The sequence below is a fragment of the Dreissena polymorpha genome, chromosome 5 (genome assembly GCF_020536995.1).
Source record: "Dreissena polymorpha isolate Duluth1 chromosome 5, UMN_Dpol_1.0, whole genome shotgun sequence".
Lineage (NCBI taxonomy): Eukaryota > Metazoa > Mollusca > Bivalvia > Myida > Dreissenidae > Dreissena > Dreissena polymorpha.
This window is the reverse complement of record NC_068359.1, coordinates 3,275,846-3,296,417: the sequence shown is the minus strand read 5'-3', so window position 1 is coordinate 3,296,417 and position 20,572 is coordinate 3,275,846. Positions and strand designations below refer to the sequence as shown.

General features: G+C 34.1%; 1 protein-coding gene across 5 annotated transcripts in view; it reads right to left on the bottom strand.

The window, feature by feature from the left end:
• Positions 1-1,447: 1,447 nt before the first annotated feature.
• Positions 1,448-20,572, bottom strand: part of LOC127832267 (glutamate receptor-interacting protein 1-like) — a 222,989-nt gene continuing 203,864 nt past the window's right edge. For 4 of the 5 annotated variants that reach the window (XM_052357648.1, XM_052357647.1, XM_052357646.1 and 1 more), the window contains 7 exons: positions 10,927-11,709; positions 10,360-10,510; positions 8,513-8,609; positions 7,939-8,029; positions 7,580-7,682; positions 3,192-3,225; positions 1,448-2,216 (listed from right to left, as the gene is read on the bottom strand). In XM_052357648.1, coding sequence (XP_052213608.1) covers positions 1,604-2,216; positions 3,192-3,225; positions 7,580-7,682; positions 7,939-8,029; positions 8,513-8,609; positions 10,360-10,510; positions 10,927-11,709 — 1,872 coding nt within the window. In that variant the 3' untranslated portion in view covers positions 1,448-1,603. Of the gene's footprint in view, positions 2,217-3,191; positions 3,226-7,579; positions 7,683-7,938; positions 8,030-8,512; positions 8,610-10,359; positions 10,511-10,926; positions 11,710-18,561; positions 18,815-20,572 lie in introns of those variants that run through there. The other variant, XM_052357649.1, reaches the window with a different exon arrangement.

Genomic DNA, 20,572 nt, shown 5'->3' with positions numbered 1-20,572 from the left:
AAATTGTGTGAGTGATGTGAATTATTCAAGGGGCATAATTCTGCTTAATTGTGTGAGTGATGTGAATTATTAAAGGGGCATAATTCTGCTAAATTGTGTGAGTGATGTGAATTATTCAAGGACCATAATAAATTTACTCCTAAGACATTTGTTAAGCTGGATACTTATGGGAGAAGTGGTTATAGAGACATGGTATTGAACATTATCCTGAATTTTTGAAGTACCAAGAGGAATAATAGTGCTCAAATGAATGTCATACTATGGACTTTTGTCAATAGCCTTATTTTCTGAGCATAAAATGGGCAAACATCTGCTAAAAGGTTGGTCAGTAATGAGCCTCGGTTTCTGACAGTTTATGAAAAAGCAGGTAACAGTTATAGGTCTTTGTCTCTCATGATCATGACAATTTGTGTAGTTGCAATTTAATATCTGTTTTTTTACAGAGGCATTCACATATTGGACCCAAATCCTTAGCTGACTTATCTTACAGGCAAACCTGTACATGACTTTCCTTAAAACAAAAAGGCATTATTCTCCTACAAGGCACAATTATACATCTTGGTCAGTGACTATAAATACCATGAACACATATATAAAGATCTAAATATTTATACATAGTAGATATGGACATATGAAGTTGTTGCATGCCTATATTAAATTGAAATTTCTAAGCATAATAAAGGTGAATGTTACTAATCTTCGTGTCAAAGTTATGAGCCGATAACTGCACACTATGACCCTCAACACATGAATCATATAGTTTCAATTTAATATCTGTATTAGATGAGAGGCGTGGAGTTGTTCAACACATCTTAATCATAGCGCAGGTCAACAAATACTGAGAAATTTAATGCAATAAGTGAGCGTTTTGCACGCGAACATGTACTTAAAGATTCTTGAAGATTCAAACTTTCATAAAAGTACAGACTGACATTCTCAAAGCTGACACTTCTGATTTTCATTCAAACCTTTTAACCCTTAAAGCGCTGGAGCTGAATTTTAAAGGCCTTTGCAAACAGTTTGGATCCAGATGAGACGCCACAGAACGTGGCGTCTCATCTGGATCCAAACTGTTTGCTATTCTGATAGTATTCTTTGAAAAAAAATCGAAGAAAATGCTAATTTTAGAAATTCAGCAGACGACATTTTAGCAGACGACAAATTACCCAGCATGCAAAGGGTTAACACTTTCCTAGAAATTATATAACTATTTTTATGGTAGATCATATTATATTTCAGTCAAAAACTTAGCTTGAAACTGTTGCTATTGTAATTAATTAACACATTATTAACCCTTTGCATGCTGGGAAATTTGTCGTCTGCAAAAATGTCTTCTGCTGAATTTCTAAAATTAGCATTTTCTTCGATTTTTTTTCAAAGAATACTATCAGAATAGCAAACAGTTTGGATCCAGATGAGACGCCACGTTCTGTGGCGTCTCATCTGGATCCAAACTGTTTGCAAAGGCCTTTAAAATTCAGCTCCAGCGCTTTAAGGGTTAACACATTATTAACATAACAAATTAACTTTAACAATTAGTATCTCCACAACCAAGCACTAGATTGTTAACAATTCATTGCGTTGTACTAATGTCTGACTATAACTAAATTTCCCACTCATAATCAGCTGGATCGGCCATCTGATACTGTGAAAGTCTTACGGCGCGATTACGTTTCTCCAGTCCAAACTGTATAGCACGAATAACATTATCTTCATGGTGCACCCGGGCTATAGAGTTCCGATGAGGAGACGTGGACCGGTTCCGTATATATTTCGAAACTCCCCTCGAGTGCACTTCCTGGCTTGCCGTTACATAATGAGCTTTGTGTGGCTCTTGTGAGCGACTTCTGATGTGGCGCGGAATGGAATACTTCGCGCTGCCTATAAGGTCCCTACGTTGCCGAAACCTGCTTGCATGCTCTTTACCCTTGGGGGAAATGATCCAGTTAGGTTCCTGAGTTGATCGCAGACTAAAAATGGCCTGTTCATCTTTGCTGGAGATTCGACGTGAACCGCTTGGGGGTCTGGTTTTCTCAGATGGCACAGTGATGAACTGCGTGGTTTGAAAGGAGGGGGTTATCTCATAAGGAATGTGATTGGAGGGCTGTGAATCCGTGGAGTCTTCTCTACTTTTGCGACTGTGGGAGGACGATATCACATGGTTCTCAGGTGTTGTCTGCCTATGGAACATCACAGGAGTGGCTGATCTGGAGCGTCTGCAAGACATTGAACGTAAATATTACTGGTATAACATGCTTTACCTTCATTTCTATGAAATAATAACAATATAATTTTTTTATTTATCTAAAGCATGCATACAATTACATGTTAAGCTTTTTTAAAGGCTTCGTTTATTTACATGTAGATTGCTTCACATTACTTTAGTGACATGACATCATGTCAGTAAGCTCTTACAAGGTTTTATAATGTTTTTGTCAAATCAGACAATTTTTGTCAATTGAAACTATCTGAGAAAAAGGACACTCGCTAATTAGCAAAATTCCTTAACCTAATTGTTAAAATATACCGGTAGTGTGAAATGACAACTCGTGTCAGATCCTATTTTTATGTGATAAAAGAGTAAAAAAAATTGTGCAGAGGAAAACAAATCATTTGTAGTAATAAGATCCTTTTGAATCAATGTTGCTTTCACAAAATAACAAAAATCAGACTCTCCTTTAAAATATGTTACTTGATATTCATTTATTCTTGAAAGGCATTTTTAAGCCAACTAATTGGAACTAATATTCCACCAGTAAGATTTGCGAGATCAATTACGCCACATTAAAACTTTTAAACTTCTTTTTTTATGCCTTCATATGCTTTCCTGAAGTTTCATGTTAATTGCAAGATTGCCGTGCAAGCCTGATTTTGATATTTTTTATAAAGGGCTATTCTGATACCAGCAAATCAAACTGGACTTGCTTTTTGTCTTACTGATAATGTCTACACTATCATAATGATGGAACATAATGTTTACTTATTTTTGGGTCAAACTGCAGGGGATACAGCTTATTTTATGCTACCAAAATGAGTGAAACCCATATGTAATCAACTTACCATTTACAGCACAAAAAAGCAAATAATTTGAGACCAGCAGTTAATTCTTATTTAACAACATAATTTTACAAAACTTAAAAAGCTCTTTCTTAGACATGACAGTACTTGAACACAGTCAAATAAATACATACCGTTGTTCTGGGGTTGAACCATTCAAACCATTCTCTGCAAGTAAAAGCAAATAAAAATAAAAATTGTGTACTCTCTTTTTGTTTCTACGAAATAAAAATATAACCCAAATTAACAAAATGAGAAAAGACATCAACAATAATAATTAAACATTAAATAATGATTTATTGCAACTTCCATTCAAATACATCCAATAGAAAAATTAATAGAAATTTGCAGGATTGATGGAACATTTAAATGAGAGTTGAAGCTGTTATTGTGAAAAAGATACAAGTATGATTGTTGTTTCTTTAAATGCTATTTTTCAGAAATTTGATGTATATCAAAGAAGCATCAACAAAAACACTTTTAAATAAAGCCCAGAAAACCACCAATGTGATCTTTGGACTGAGGCACCAAGTGGCTGGGGACTGTTTTGAAATAGGTCATTCAACATTCTTCCAACTATGAACAAGTTTCACTTATCGTGAATCATCCACCTATAACAGGAAATCCTCTTTTTCCCAGAAAATGTTATATCTTTGACACAAGCATGCTTAAACATCTGTCAAACAAGATTCCAACATTTGTATTAACTTTTCAACCCAGCTTTTCAACTCAGGTGACCTTTGTAAATGCCCAATTAATTTGCATATAACATTTCCCACCCATAGGCAAGAAACTTTATCGAAACAGAAAACGTGCAATCTACTAAAAGTAATCACATTTACATAAATAGGCGATTCGATTGACTTTCTATTTTTGTGAAGTAACGGGTATAAAAAGGGCTTCTACAGTGCGTTTTGCAACAATGTTACATGTAACTGCTTGTTCAACATGAAATTTTGTATCTCTATTAAAAAGGCTTGAGAGATAGAACAGATACACACTCAACCCACGACATAAATACAGTTTACATTTGCCTCTTTACATTCAGAAGATTTTCAGTGCCAGAGAGTTTGTACTTAAAGGCTGTTTCCTCATATTTAGTTATTACATGTATTACTGTATTGGATTCTGTGCACTAGTATAATTAAGATGATTAAAGTATTTTGTTTCCTATCTTGATATTTGTTTTGACCAAAATAAATAAAATTGTTTTCAAAATTGACCATTAAACATGTAAAATTAAAAAGCTTTAAACAAACCGCAGTTCCAGCAGTGGATTCATGACCCCACTTAACTTAAATGCATTGCATTCCATCGCATAAAAAGCAAGGTCAGTTTGCGATAAGTGTAAGAATCGTTATATAAACATATTGTGCTAACTAGGTGAACTTGAATTTTTGTTTTGACCAGAAATATCTTAAATGAAGATATTTGGCTAAATTATTAGGGTATGTAAATAATTTTTTCTTAATGTGTTTTCAACAATTCCATGGTAAGTTCTAGTTTTGATAAATTTAATAAGAATTATTCCACCATATTGACCAATTTATAAATCATGAGCGCGATGATTCAAGATTCTATTAACAATCAAATCAAAAACAATGTCCCACAAACCACTAAAACAGGTCTGGTAGAAGAATGGGCGTATAATTATTTCAAATGTGAATGGATGATTCGTGTGTGACCGATGGAATTTCATTTCATTTCCATTCTTCTTGTGCATAATCTGTTCTGTATCTATAGATATATGATCAAAAATATCTAATAATACAAAACAAGAGCTTGTCACAGTAGTGCCAAATCCCTGCCGAAATGTGTTTGCTAGTATGACAACATTTGTTTTAGAGAGTAGAATAATATTTGTAAAACATGGCACCTAGCTGTGTCATCTATTTATATTTCAAGGATCAATTAGTTATATATTGTTGGAATTATGCTGTAGAGAATAAAATATATGGAAATGAAAGAAAGGTAGGTAATTAAAAAAGACTTTAAACAGTTTCTGTTCTTGATAACTGTATTTCTACTTTTACTCACCCATTCATTTTACAGTGAATACTTCAGTGTTCAAATTAAAATATTATTGTAAAATTAGATAAAGGGAGATATTAGAAATTGAAAAGCTAAAATATTTACTATGAAATTAAATTAAATATAATTTAAAAATTATAAATAAATAAAATATAAATAAATACATGAAAAAATAAAAAATAAATAAAGGGAGATAATTAAAAAACTACGGCCAAAAGAGTTATGGTTCATGTTCAATGCCCATCTGCCCATCTTCTAGTCGCCATCTGTTTATATTTCTAGTTTCAAGTAAATCTCTTCAGTAGATTTAGAGTTATGCTCCGGACAAAAATTCATTTTGAAATTAAATAAAGGGAGATAATTTAAAAAAACTAAGGTAGATAGAGTTATGGTTCTTAGTCACTTCACTTCTCTTATTTGAACTCTGTTTATATTTGAAGTTTCAAGTAAATCCCTTCAGTAGATTTAGAGTTATGCTCCAGGCAAAAATTTACTTTGACATTATATAAAGGGAGATAATTCAATACCTAAGGTAGATAAAGTTATGGTTCTTAGTCATTGCATTTCTCCTACTTGCCATCTGTATATATTTCAAGTTTCAAGTAAATCCCTTCAGTAGATTTAGAGTTATGCTCCAGACAAAAAAAAATCTTTGAAATTATATAAAGGGAGATAATTAAAAAACTAAGGTAGATAGAGTTATGGTTCTTGGTCACTTCTCCTAGTTGCCATCTGTTTATATTCTAAGTTTAAAGTAAATCCATTTAATAGATTTTGAGTTATGCTCTGGATAAAGTTTCGGATGGAAGGACGGACGCACAGATGGACGCACAGACAGACGGAGACTGTTACTATATCCCCTCCAATTTTTTTTTCGGCGGGGATAATAAGCCACAAAATCTGGCACAACACCCCATAATTTATTTGTGTGTGATGCAGCTGCAGAAACAGGCATTTACTATCTGTGATCTATTATTTTATCTTTTATTGACACTAATGACAATCTATGCCATATATCTTTTGTTTATATTTCTTGTTTATGGGTAATGTGGTCATTGATGGTTGTTGGCAGTCAGTGCAGGCTCTGGTATAAACAATAACATCCAGTCAATTGTCATAAAATCTTTGATATCATTCTAAAAAACAACAAGCAGTTATCTTCTTTTTTTATATTAAATGATGGCATCAATGATGGTATCAAAAGGTTTTTGATTCATTAAAGAAGTCCATCCGTGACCAAAACGGCTCTGATAACCTGAAGTTAGCAGCCTTTGGCTAGGTGTCACTGACCCCTGGGAGTTGGTCTTGAATTTGTTGCATGCTTTGTGTTTCCACCTAACATTATACGTGTAAAAAAGGTATTTTTGAGTTACCTCCCCTGTTATCATGGCAATGATTGCAGGTAACTGACCTGAGAGAGGCTGGTGAGTTACCGCCCCTGTTATAATGGCACTGATTGCAGGTAACTGACCTGAGAGAGGCTGATGAGTTATCTCCCCTGTTATAATGGCACTGATTGCAGGTAACTGACCTGTCAAAGGCTGGTGAGTTATCTCCCCTGTTATAATGGCACTGATTGCAGGTAACTGACCTGAGAGAGGCTGTTGAGTTACCTCCCCTGTTATAATGGCACTGATTGCAGGTAACTGACCTGTCAAAGGCTGGTGAGTTACCTCCCCTGTTATAATGGCACTGATTGCAGGTAACTGACCTGAGAGAGGCTGTTGAGTTACCTCCCCTGTTATAATGGCACTGATTGCAGGTAACTGATCTGAGAGAGGCTGGTGAGTTACCTCCCCTGTTATAATGGCACTGATTGCAGGTAACTGACCTGAGAGAGGCTGGTGAGTTATCTCCCCTGTTATAATGGCACTGATTGCAGGTAACTGACCTGAGAGATGCTGGTGAGTTACCTCCCCTGTTATAATGGCACTGATTGCAGGTAACTGACCTGAGAGAGGCTGGTGAGTTATCTCCCCTGTTATAATGGCACTGATTGCAGGTAACTGACCTGAGAGAGGCTGGTGAGTTATCTCCCCTGTTATAATGGCACTGATTGCAGGTAACTGACCTGAGAGGGGGTGGTGAGTTATCTCCCCTGTTATAATGGCACTGATTGCAGTTAACTGACCTGAGAGAGGCTGGTGAGTTATCTACCCTGTTATTATGGCACTGATTGCAGGTAACTGACCAGAGAGAGGCTGGTGAGTTACCTCCCCTGTTATTATGTCACTGATTGCAGGTAACTGACCTGAGAGAGGCTGGTGAGTTACCTCCCCTGTTATAATGGCACTGATTGCAGGTAACTGACCTAAGAGAGGCTGTTGAGTTACCTCCCCTGTTATAATGGCACTGATTGCAGGTAACTGACCTAAGAGAGGCTGGTGAGTAACCTCCCCTGTTATAATGGCACTGATTGCAGATAACTGACCTGAGAGAGGCTGGTGAGTTACCTCCCCTGTTATAATGGCACTGATTGCAAGTAACTGACCTGAGAGAGGCTGGTAGCGTTTGATCCTCAGGTTGATACGCTTGGCGTTGATGAGCATCACTATCTGCTTCTCTGAAAGCTCTCTAACACTGACACCATCAATCTGGGAGTTAAACAAAAACATTTATGGTTGAAAATGTTTTGAGTTTTTCTCAGAGAGCTGTTTTCATAAACTCCAAAGTTATTACTATAAAAAGTTAAAAACTATAATTTCCTTGGAAGGGATACCTTATTATATAAATATCAAAATAAGTTATAATAAATTTACCAATTAAAAAAAGAATGAATTATTCATTCATTCTTTATTTAATAAAGCCCTAAACTAGCCAAACAGCTCCTCACAAGCAGCCAGCTCTCACCTTATATATGAGGTCATGGACTTGAACCCCAGCCTTAGACGCTGGCGAGTTTTCATCCACACTTTTCACTATCAAGTCTTTAGTTGGTAGTCTACAACAGGCAAATAGCTGTGTAGAATACACGTATGCACTACTAGTACAATCTTAATCATATTTAGCCTTTTTACTTACTTTCACACTAGTTACAATATTGCTTTGTCTGTGTAAGGAATACCAGTAGAACTGGAACTTTTATGCGATATGAGAAGAATGATGCAAACAATTTCATACCCCCTGAATATGGATATCTTTTGCATCTTCCCAAATGTTTGTAATTCCCCTGAATTTGGATCAAATTTACAATCTTACAATATCCTACATGAACATAAGGAGGACACCATAACCATTTCACAACGGTGACTCCTTTGAGCTTTGTATAATACAATAGTTCTGAGTTGTTTATCTGTATTTCTAAACCTTCCGCATGATCATATGCGCACATAGAAACTGCTATTTTTTTTTATTCAAAACCATTAAACAATAATACAATATAATGTTACCATGAAATACTGTCTTACACCAGTTCTATACCAACCTTTGTGAGATACATCCCAACCTGCCCCCTGCTGCTGGGAACACTGGGATATCCAGGTCCTGAATCTCGTGTTGCCGGGATACCATGTCCGCAACATCTGAAAAAACATACACCAGTGGGAGTCTCAGTCAGTTTTTGGTATACATGAACTTGTGTTCCTAAATTTACAATCATAATCATTTATGCTTCAAAACTGTCAAACTTTATATAAATAATCGAACAGAAAGAACAAGATAAAGTTGGGTTTTTTTCAATATCAATCGTATGTAACCTACAATATTTAGAGAAAATCAAAGGTGACAATTATTTTTATTACGAAAAAGATTTTGTTTCATGATTGCACACTTTCCTGGGCAATGATTTAATATTTCAATAAAAAAATATTCCTTTACAAAAAAGGACTTCGAACAATGTTTTATTTGTTAGCCAAAGTGAGATCAATAACATCAACAATGGCTAACCTAAAATGAGTTGGGGGGTTTTCTTGCAAAGTGTTCAGTTCAAGGTGATTGGAAAAATATGTGACGACTAATAAAATTAATATTATGTCTATTGCATGATGAACTATCTGAGCTTTCAATTACGTTAACAAAGCTTCAAGAGAGGAAAGTTTGAATATGTGAAGTCACATTAAATCATGCCTACAACTTCATCTAAATGTGCTATACAACATTACCTCTAATGTCTAAATTTACACAACAATTTGAAGTGACAATAATTATATGATATTTGAAAACATTTAATTGATTAATACATGTAAGCATATAAAACAAATACTTTATTTACAGTAACATTCACTGATTCATATATTCTATTTGAATTTTGACCAAATCATCTTAGTTGTATATTTTGGAAAATGTTCAGATTGGCATACAGTCATATATAAAACGGGGCAAGATTACAAATTCATGAAAGGTCTCAGACGTTAACTTTGTGCTAATTGAAGTTGCTCATGGAAATGAAAAAAAAATGCCAAAACATCTCATCAACAAATTCTCAATGGTACATATATTCTGAAGCAATCTATTCTATCCAGACGTGTTCTACAATACTTTAAAATGTATGTTACAAAAGAGTTATAAGCAAGAAATGGAAAGTAAAGGAATAAGTGGGATTTTGGAAAGACAAGTGGTATTAAAGTGTTATTATTTGTTTTATATTTGCATACGCTATAATCTTACCGAGTTGCATAAACATAGTCTCGGCTACTGGATGTGGAAAAGTGCATCGGTTAACAACAATAATGATTACATGATTTATGAATAAACATATTTTAAATGCAAGATACAGTGATCAGCAAATGAAAACAAATCATTGTATTCTCGTAAGTGTTGTTTTACCCTTGTTATATTTTTGTTTAAAAATAAGTGGTGTTTATACCAATATCTAGACGCTATAAATGATGTTTATGCAAAAGCAACTTTGGCACATACATTTTTGTCATTTGTATAATATGCATTCACTGATAATCAACTTACATTATATTAAAGTATTACATTTTATTTATTTGTTTTCTTAAACTTTTACAACAAATTGTCCATAATGTCAGACAATTTATATTTGCCGAATAAATTGTTGATATGAATAAAAATAAAAATGATGATCATGTTCACACAACGTGTTTAACAACATCTAACTCTCTGACTGGTACATGTATATTGTAGCAATATACTCTATCAAAAATTTTAGTCCCCGTGAATCAAGTCCCAACATTGTTATCACTGCTGATTTGCAGTGGTGATTTGCATAAAATAGAACACAGCATGTAATTTAATGTAGAAGCATAAAAAAATGTCTTTGTTTGTTGTGACAGACATTAGTTCATGCTCAGTTGGGGCTCTCTTTACCTTCGTTGTCAAGGGCCTGTTGCCAGGCTGGTCTTTCCACAAGGATAATTAGGTTCCAGGCGTTCCTCATCACCAGTACAGCCTCTGCGTGTGTAATGTTGTTGAAGTTGTGACCGTTCACCTCCAGAATCTTGTCACCGATATGCAGGCCCTGTTTTAAATATAAGAAATAGTTATTTTATCATTATTTGCCAACTTTTTTATGCCAAATAATATGGAATGTTCATGTAAGAATTTTTCATTTATCATTTGTTTAGTTGCAAGTAAGCAATCATTTTGTGTCCTGATCAATGCAAAGAGATTAAACAGCACAAGTGCAAGTTGATTAAAGACACTTTAACAATGATACGGAATGTTTACTGGCTAAATAACAACAATGTGAAAATTGTGATAGTTTGATTTTAAGATTTTCTCATTTAACTATATTTAGCTCTGTTTTATTATAAATCATTTCTTGCAGCAATTTAAATTTGAATGCTTTACATTTGTGGCCATGATGGACCCTGCAAACAATATTTTGTTCAGTTTTTACCATCCAGGAAATGCCCTAGTCGTGACCCGACCCACCTGTGTTGCTGCCGGTCCCCCTTCCTCCACAACATTGATGGTGATCTCTGACCCAAACTCCTTGCCCCCGGTGATTCCTAGCCCCAGGCTCCCATCACCATGGCGATTAAGAAACACCTTGTGAACATTTTCCTTTCCTTGTATGTGAACAGGCGTCGCCCTACCGCTTGTGTGTACGGTCCTGCCCTCTGCATCATCAAAAACACTATCAGCGTTATCACTGTCACTGCCATTGCTGTACACGCCGCTTGTTACGCTTGTGCCAGGATGGGAGCGTAGTTCGTAGCCTTGCTTTTGATTATTGTATCGCATCATCATTTTCTTTTCGATACCATTGGCAACAATTTTAAATTTACCCGTTCCTGATTCCTGGGGAATGATTTTCGAAATATGAGAGTTTCCATTCACGAACAAAGTCAAGTAAGTTTCATAATTGGGAAACTGGAGGGTACACAGTCTGTGAAAATCCTCCTGCAGGGCTTTAGGCATACGATAACTCAGCTCAACCAATAGTAACAATTTGGGAGTGTTGTTGATGATGGATTTCAGCTGCTGGCATAATGACGGTACAGAGTTTGAGACACGAAAATGATGAAGAGCTTGCTTGAACTGCAGACACTCCTCAGGTGTGAGTAATTCGTGAGACAGGTTGCGTAGAACAGCTTCGGAACGTTTAGTGTCGACCATTTTGGAGAGGCGACTCTTGAGCGAGCTATTTCTTTGACGGTAGGCTGGCTGCAGTGGTTTCCAGGTCCACGGACGATCTCGCTGGAAATATATCACCTGTAAATATAATAAGATAATACTTCTATACAAATATTTGGTACGAAAATACAACGGAATTATCATAACCGCAAGCTAACATAATACTGGGCACTGATGTTATGTACATTTCAGTTATAGTTATATTAAAGACATTTCAATAACAGAAAATTAAACGTAAATAAAATCTATGACACAGTCTTAACAAATGCATTCTTATTGTTAATTAAATCTGTTGAGTAAAAAATTGAACCTATAGCCAAAAATGATTTCTTTTTCAGCCGTCTGCTCTTGGGGAGGTATTAGTAAATAAAAAAAATGTTTTATAAAAACAAAAACCATCACGCCTACAGGGTTTTTTTCTTATTTTTTCTAAAGGATTTTAAAAATTGTCATGTTACAATGATGGTCCATATTCAGTCAAAAGTGTTTACTATAATAATTGTACAAATACTTTTCAAAATAATGTATGTTCATTGATCTTGTTCCTTATTCAAATGCGACATGTAGTATAGAAACAACCTGCATTGCAGTTTTGTCATGTTTAAATGGAAAAAAATGGATTAAATAATTGACCTGTTCTGGGTCATTCAATCAATATTGAATATTTATGAACAAGTAAATCAATGGAATCTAAAATCGTTTTAAAAATGGTTGTTTTGCTGTAACTCAAATACTTAATTTGTTTCCCATTCATCAAATATTTATTTTACGCTAAAATAACAGCTTTTACACAAAAAATATTTTTAGATTTCTGACATTATAAAATATTATTATTACAACATTAACAGCCTGCATCATTTCATTTTATTTTGTATTCTTCCACACAGCCAAACAGGAACAGAACAACTTGACAATTTGAATAACATCAAATAGATATCGAACACTTAATGCAAGAATCATTTCATCCTTAAATACTTAAACACTATCTATCCTTGAAATGATCATTATTAAATAGAGTAACATAACTACTAAATATGCATTTCTTGAACTTTACCTTCATACTTTTATTCATGTCAACCAAAAGTAAATTTATAACATGAACTATCCACAGCACTTATTCTTTGAAAGCAAAATATAGCACAGTATAAACAGAATGCATGCAATCCCGATGTAAAGGTTAATGCTATGAAATGCATATACATTTTTCCAGAAAAAAAACACCTATTAACTGAAATGGATCCGTTTCAAACCTATTGCAAATGTTTAATTGGCAAATATCTCCATAAAAAGCTCAGCTGTTTTGATTGATCATTAAAAAGTGTGGCTAGTTTCTATGACGATGTTTCACCCATCAATTAGATTGATGGATTGTTTATAAGGCCAGATGAATGTAAACTTGTGCTTATTGCCTCTGACTATTTCATATTTCTGGATATTATGAAGATTTTCTTGGATTTTCTGTGGAAAAGTTGGGAAAAAAATTAAGTACCTGCTTTGAGGATCAAAACAAACATCAAATAACAATAGAAACACAAAGATTTTGTTGAACATTTTCAAATAAAGTTTTGGGGCAATATTAAAAGTTAATGACAAATTAATACGTTTTTTTTATTATCAAAAGTGGTCATTTTAATTATCTGCTCAATGGATATTTATGTGTAAAACTACTCTGGATAAAATTACATCAGTTCTATATATTTTGTGGCTTATTATCTTAAACAGTCAAACATGTCACATAATTAAGCACATCCTTCAAGCATGTCACATTATTAAGCACACCCTTCATATCAGATCACATAATCTATATACAAACACTTCACTAAATGGAAATATTGAATTTCCATCTGATTTTAGGACAATAATTTGTCAATTAAATGTTTAAATTAGATGTTTAAGATGTACATTTGACAATGACACCATTATTGTTGAAAACAATTCAACCTTGAGCATACCCCAGATGGGATAAATCCTTGCAAAGAGATTCAAAAACTTCCAATCCTGATCTGGACATCAAGTTCCAGAAATTGTTAATAAACTTAGTTTATGATGATCTAATAAAACATGGCATCGATTACGGTACAACACAAAATGCCTAATCAGGAAAAGTGTATTCACAGAAACTGTTTTACTTGTGTGCTTTACTGTTAAATACAACTAAACTGATTAGCTTTTACTTCCCCTCCAAACCAGAATCCCCACTTAACTGGACTTTTACCATGGCCTGGTGATGCCCTTTTAACCCTTTGCATGCTCGGAAATTTGTCGTCTGCTAAAATGCCGTCTGCTGAATTTCTAAAATCTAAAATGAGCATTTTCTTCGATTTTTTTCAAAGAATACTTTCAGAATAGCAAACAGTTTGGATCCTGATGAGACGCCACGTTCTGTGGCGTCTCATCTGGATCCAAACTGTTTGCAAAGGCCTTCAAAATTCGGTTCCAGCACTGAAAGAGTTAAGAGAGTTTCCACTGTTTGATCATGCAGATTAGGATCATACAGCACTTTCATGTTTTACTCCATAAATGGCTAAAAAACTCAGAGGAGTATGAATAATATTGGACAATCTGAGAAGTCTTAGTCCTCTTTCTATATTGTCCCTTTATTGCTCAAAGTTGAATCTAATACATTAAATCCATCAGGTTCTGTTGAAAAAAAGAAATGAAGCACTGAATTGTTATCCAAAAAGTGTACTCCTTTTTCCTTAAAATTATTATTGATGATAACAATTATGATATAAATGTTTTGGGGGCTGCCAAGAAATAGCAAGCATAATCATTTATATTTTATCACTAAACCATTGTTGCACTTGATAGTTTATAACAATTCACTCACACTTCCTTTGTATTTGTCAGAAATGTTCATGATTTCAATTTTTTTTTTTCCCAAAATCCATCATACAATATTAATGGAACCACAGAAGCGAATTACTATTGAAATAACAAGCACAAAGTAATTGTAAGATTTTTCAACCATAGCATATTCATTATGAACGAGCAGAAAACTTCATTCCATTTGTGACATTTGTCCATTGGAGTTCACTCTGACATTTGACAATCAATACCAACAAAGGGGTCGACATACGCACCTGGGGTCCAATTATCTACAGCCTCAATCAATATCACACTGATCAATTTGTCATAATTAAAACTGGGACATTAGCCTTAAAGGGGCTGTATAAATCTCTCTTAAGTAAAACGCATAGATCATATAAGGGCTTGTATTTATTGCTTGTAATTTAATGGTTAAATTAGCACTAAATGAGCTTTAGGAATGCCTCATTATGAAAAAACAGACTACAGCGTTTAATTTATTGGAACTAAATCGAGGACATCAGTGTTAAAAGGACTACCGGTAAATTGCTCATAATAACAAGAGGGCCTGAAAGGCCCAAAGTCACTCACCTGAGATAACAAGATATTATTGGGAAAAATCTACTGACCAAGTTTCACGAAGATCGGAAAATAAATGTGGCCTCTAGAGTGTTAACAAGGTTTTACTATAGCCATATAAGAAAAAATGCCCCGCCCCCTGGCAGCCATGTTTTTCAACCAACCGGCATCATTTTTGAACTCTTCCAAGATATTATCGGGATAAATCTTCTGACCAAGTTTCATGAAGATCGGACAATAAATGTGGCCTCTTGAGTGTTAACAAATTAAGATTTTACTATAGCCATATAAGAAAAATGCCCCGCCCCTTGGAAGCCATTTTTTCAAGCAAACATAATTATTTTCGAACTCATCCAAGATATCATTGAGACCAATCTTCTGACCAAATTTCATAAGAATTGGACAATAAATGTGGCCTCTGGAGTGTTAACAAGGTTTTACTATAGCCATATATAGCAATATAAGGAAAAATGCCCCGCCCCTGGTGGCCATGTTTTTAAAGCAACCAAAACCATTTTCAAACTGATCCAAGATATCAATGGGACAAATCTTTTGACCAAGTTTCATGATGATCAGAAAATAAATGTGACCTCAGGAGTGTTAACAAGGTTTTACTATAGCCATATAAGGAAAATAGCCCCGTCCCCGTGGTGGCAATGTTTTTCAACCATCCGGCATCATTTTTGAACTCGTCCAAGATATTATTAGGATGAATCTTCTGACCGAGTTTCATGAAGATTGGACTATAAATGTGGCCTCTAGAGTGTTAACAAGATTTTACTAATAATAGCCTTATATAGCCATATAAGGAAAAATGCCCCGCCCCTTGGTGGCCATGTTTTTCAAGCAAACGTAACCATTTTGAACTCATCCAAGATATCATTAAGACAAATCTTCTGACCATATTTCATCAAGATTGGACAATAAATGTGGCCTCTAGAGTGTTAACAAAGTTTTACTATAACCATATAAGGAGAAATGCCCCGCCCCCTGGCGGCCACGTTTTTCAACCAACCGGCATCATTTTCGAACTCGTCCAAGATATTATTAAGATAAATCTTCTGACCAAGTTTTATGAAGATTGGGCAATAAATGTGGCTTCTAGAGTGTTAACAAGATTTTACTATAGATATATATAGCCATATAAGGAAAAATGCCCCGCCCCTTGGCAGCCATGTTTTTCGAGCAAAGGTTACCATTTTTGAACTCATCCAAGATATCAGTGGGACAAATCTTCTTAGCAAGTTTCATGAAGATCGGAAAAATAAATGTGGCCTCTAGAGTGTTAACAAGGTTTTACTATATAGCCATATAAGGAAAAATGCCCCGCCCCCTGGCAGCCATGTTTTTCAACCAACCGGCATCATTTTCGAACTCGTCCAAGATATTATTAAGATAAATCTTTTGACCAAGTTTCATGAAGATTGGGCAATAAATGTGGCTTCTAGAGTGTTAACAAGACTTTACTATAGCCATATAAGGAAAAATGCCCCGCCCCTAGGCAGCCATGTTTTTCGAGCAAAGGTTACCATTTTTAAACTCATCCAAGATATTAGTGAGACAAATCTTCTGAGCAAGTTTCATGAAGATCGGAAAATAAATGTGGCCTCTAGAGTGTTAACAAGGTTTTACTATATAGCCATATAAGGAAAAATGCCCCGCCCCCTGGCGGCCATGTTTTTCAACTAACCCGCATCATTTTCGAACTCGTCCAAGATATTATTGGAATGAATCTTCTGACCAAGTTTAATGAAGATCAGACAATAACTGTGGCCTCTAGAATGTTAACAAGATTTTACTGAAGCCATATAAGGAAAAATGTCCCGCCCCTTGGCAGCCATGTTTTTGAAGCAAACGTGACCATTTTCGAACTCATCCAAGATATCATTAAAATTAATCTTCTGACCAAATTTCATGAAGATTGGACACTAAATGTGGCCTCTAGAGAGTTAACAAGGCAAATATTGACGCCGCACAACGGACAAAAAGCGATCACAAAAGCTCACCATGAGCACGTTGTGCTCAGGTGAGCTAAAAATAGGAACATATGAATTAAATAGCTTGCAATTGAAATGCAGTGAACAGCAAAAAAGAGGCTATATAAATCTCTCATAATTAATACAATGACATCAGCGTTAATGGGGCTACGCCTAAGATAGAAACCTATTCCCGGAAACCTGTGTATTTACTTATGAATTCTACACCAGATGAAAAAATTTCTACCTAAACCTTCAAATAAAGCCTTAATCCAGATGAGGACATGATTTCTAAACCCAAATATTGTCTAAATCTCCATAATAATCGAAGTATGAACCATTTTTTACAGACCCGAACATGTCTTAATTACCTAATGACGTAAATATTAACCACTTTGTTACAGACCTGAAAATATGGTCTGAATGACTATAATGATCTAAATATTAACCACTTTGTTACAGACCAAAATATGGTCTGAATGACTATAATGATCAAAATATTAACCACTTTGTTACAGACCAAAATATGGTCTGAATGACTATAATGATCTAAATATTAACCACTTTGTTACAGACCAAAATATGGTGTGAATGACTATAATGATCTAAATATTAACCACTTTGTTACAGACCAAAATATGGTCTGAATGACTATAATGATCTAAATATTAACCACTTTGTTACAGACCAAAATATGGTCTGAATGACTATAATGATCTAAATATTAACCACTTTGTTACAGACCTGAAAATATGGTCTGAATGACTATAATGATCTAAATATTAACCACTTTGTTACAGACCAAAATATGGTCTGAATGACTATATATAATGATCTAAATATTAACCACTTTGTTACAGACCAAAATATGGTCTGAATGACTATAATGATCTAAATATTAACCACTTTGTTACAGACCAAAATATGGTCTGAATGACTATAATGATTTTAATATTAACCACTTTGTTACAGACCAAAATATGGTCTGACTCACAATAATCAATTAAATATTAACCTGTTTGTTATAGACCAAATGTGCTCTGAATCACCATAATGATATAAATATTAGCCATTTTGTTATGGACCCAAACATGGTCTATATCACCTTATGATCTGAATATTAGCCATTTTGTTATAGACCCAAACTCGGTCTATATCACCTTATGATATAAATATTAGCCATTTTGTTATAGACCCAAACATGGTCTATATCACCTTATGACCTAAATATTAGCCATTTTGTTATAGACCCAAACATGGTCTATATCACCTTATGATCTAAATATTAGCCATTTTGTTATAGACCCAAACATGGTCCAAATCACCTAATGATATAAATATTCACAATTTTGTTATAGACCTAAATGTCACGGACTTAATCCCCATTATAATCTAAACATTTACCATTTTGTTCTTTGAACCTTTTTTTAAACATCCTAGAAAATTGTATGCGAATTGTTTCATAAGCATCAAGTTTCGGGTATCAAAGCATACAAAAACATGAAAAACATTCTTAGCTCTATTTTGGAGCCCAGAAACGCAACAAAATGGCTACCAGTATCCCTACCTCTGGTCCTTTGGTCTCTACACTGATGCATGGCATACACGGAAAGCAAAACATCTTAGCATTTATGTATCCTCACTCTTTCCATGTATAAGCCAAATTCCAAAATGTCTCAGTTTTATAATAGAACACATTGAGACAAAATTGACACATGTGACAGATATTTTTCGAGAAATAAGTATTTTCCTGTCAAAATTTATAATTAAATGAAAGACTTCTTTTTCAAACACAAGAATTGCTACACTTTATGTTGCAACATGTTACAAAGTACAAGTTCCATAGTAAAAATCATTGGCAGAAGTCTTTGCTTTATATACATACAGTTTTCTATGAACGCTGAAGTCTTGCCTTATTTGAGATTGTCATATTGTGCCTAGGTAGTGTCCATATTTCTCATAAAGCTTCAAATTATTGCTTCTTTTTTTTAAATAAGGCAAATTCAGAATTACAATACCTAATTAAACAATTATTATTAGTCAAAGTGGTGTAACTGTGTAACAATCAATTACAGAGTTACTTTTCATATAACAACATGTTTTAATCCATCCAATCTAGAACTGCACACTCAAACACCATTGAAATTATCAAAATCACTATAGAAGACTACAGTAAATCATCTGATATTTACCCTAAACATTAAGTCCAAGAGTCCCATTTACATCAATGAGTAAGACAAACATTTCTTCTCCTACACAAAGAGCTCACTATTAGCTTTAACGCAAGTAACCATTCAAAATGTAGATGATCTATGTAATTTACATTTGAGAAACCAATATCTCAATGTTGGTATTGTAACTCATCCTTCACTATTTCAATTATTGTTGTTATTAGTTTGACATAAACTATGTAGAAATACTACCAATTTATCCAATTTATTTTAAAAGTAAATCTGAATAACTTTAACAGTTAATAGTTACTCTGATAAACAAAATGCATTAAAACCACCCTTAAACAATCCATAAGTCACCGAACAACTATCTGATACAGTTTTGGTGAATGCTCCACTAAACTCTACAATCTTTTACCCTCGGAGGTAATTATGATTACCTACTGGAAGATACACAAACAAAATATGAACAATCCTTTTTTGTTTGTGAGAGTATATATTGTTTTTTTCTGTATTTAAATTGCAAACATCATCATTGGGAGAATTTTGGTCATGAAATAATTTCAATAATGACAAAGAAAATAATTATTGCAGATATATCTAGATTGTGCTTAATTTTGAAAAGAATTTAGCCTTGACTGAAATATGATTGTGAAACCAATATTTTGTAATTTAAATGACATTTGTGGACTGATTTGTTATCAACCACCATGCTATTATTCATGATTATATTAGTAAATTATCAAAAGAAAAGTAGTTCCGAAGAAGTTTGCAAATTAATTACTGTACAATTATATAATCATTATATTCTCTTCTTGTTAGTTTTTTAGCACCATTATTTGTATTTATCACTACTTCAAACCTATGTCTGGTCCAACTTTAATCTTTATCACTTGACTTAAATATACTTAAATTGTCAATTGCACACTGCACATTTACCTCTCTTTAATATTACAATTTCAGTCCCAAAAACGTTTTTCACTCCTAACTGTTAGTGTCTATATTTCATAATCACATCAAGGCTTCATAATCACATCAAGGCTTTAGCTGTGTTTCAAAGATCTGATGAATTGCATGGTACTCATCATGTCCTTTTTTTCCGCGCCTTTCAACATTTCCTGGCTAAGACATTGCTCATGGATGCATAATTGGTTCACAAAATTCAGTGAAGTGAATACCAATAAAGTGCTAAGTGATATCTTACTTTTTAAAAGTAATTTATGATAACTTGAACATGTACACACAAAGCAAAATACTAGCAGAGTTCTTGAGGTTTTAAAATCTCTACACTTAACACTGTATTATGTGAATTGGGAATAAGACATCAAACTGGGAATGGACATCAGTTTGGTGATTTTCTCAAACAAAACTATTCATTTCATGATCTACATTTATTTTTGTAATATA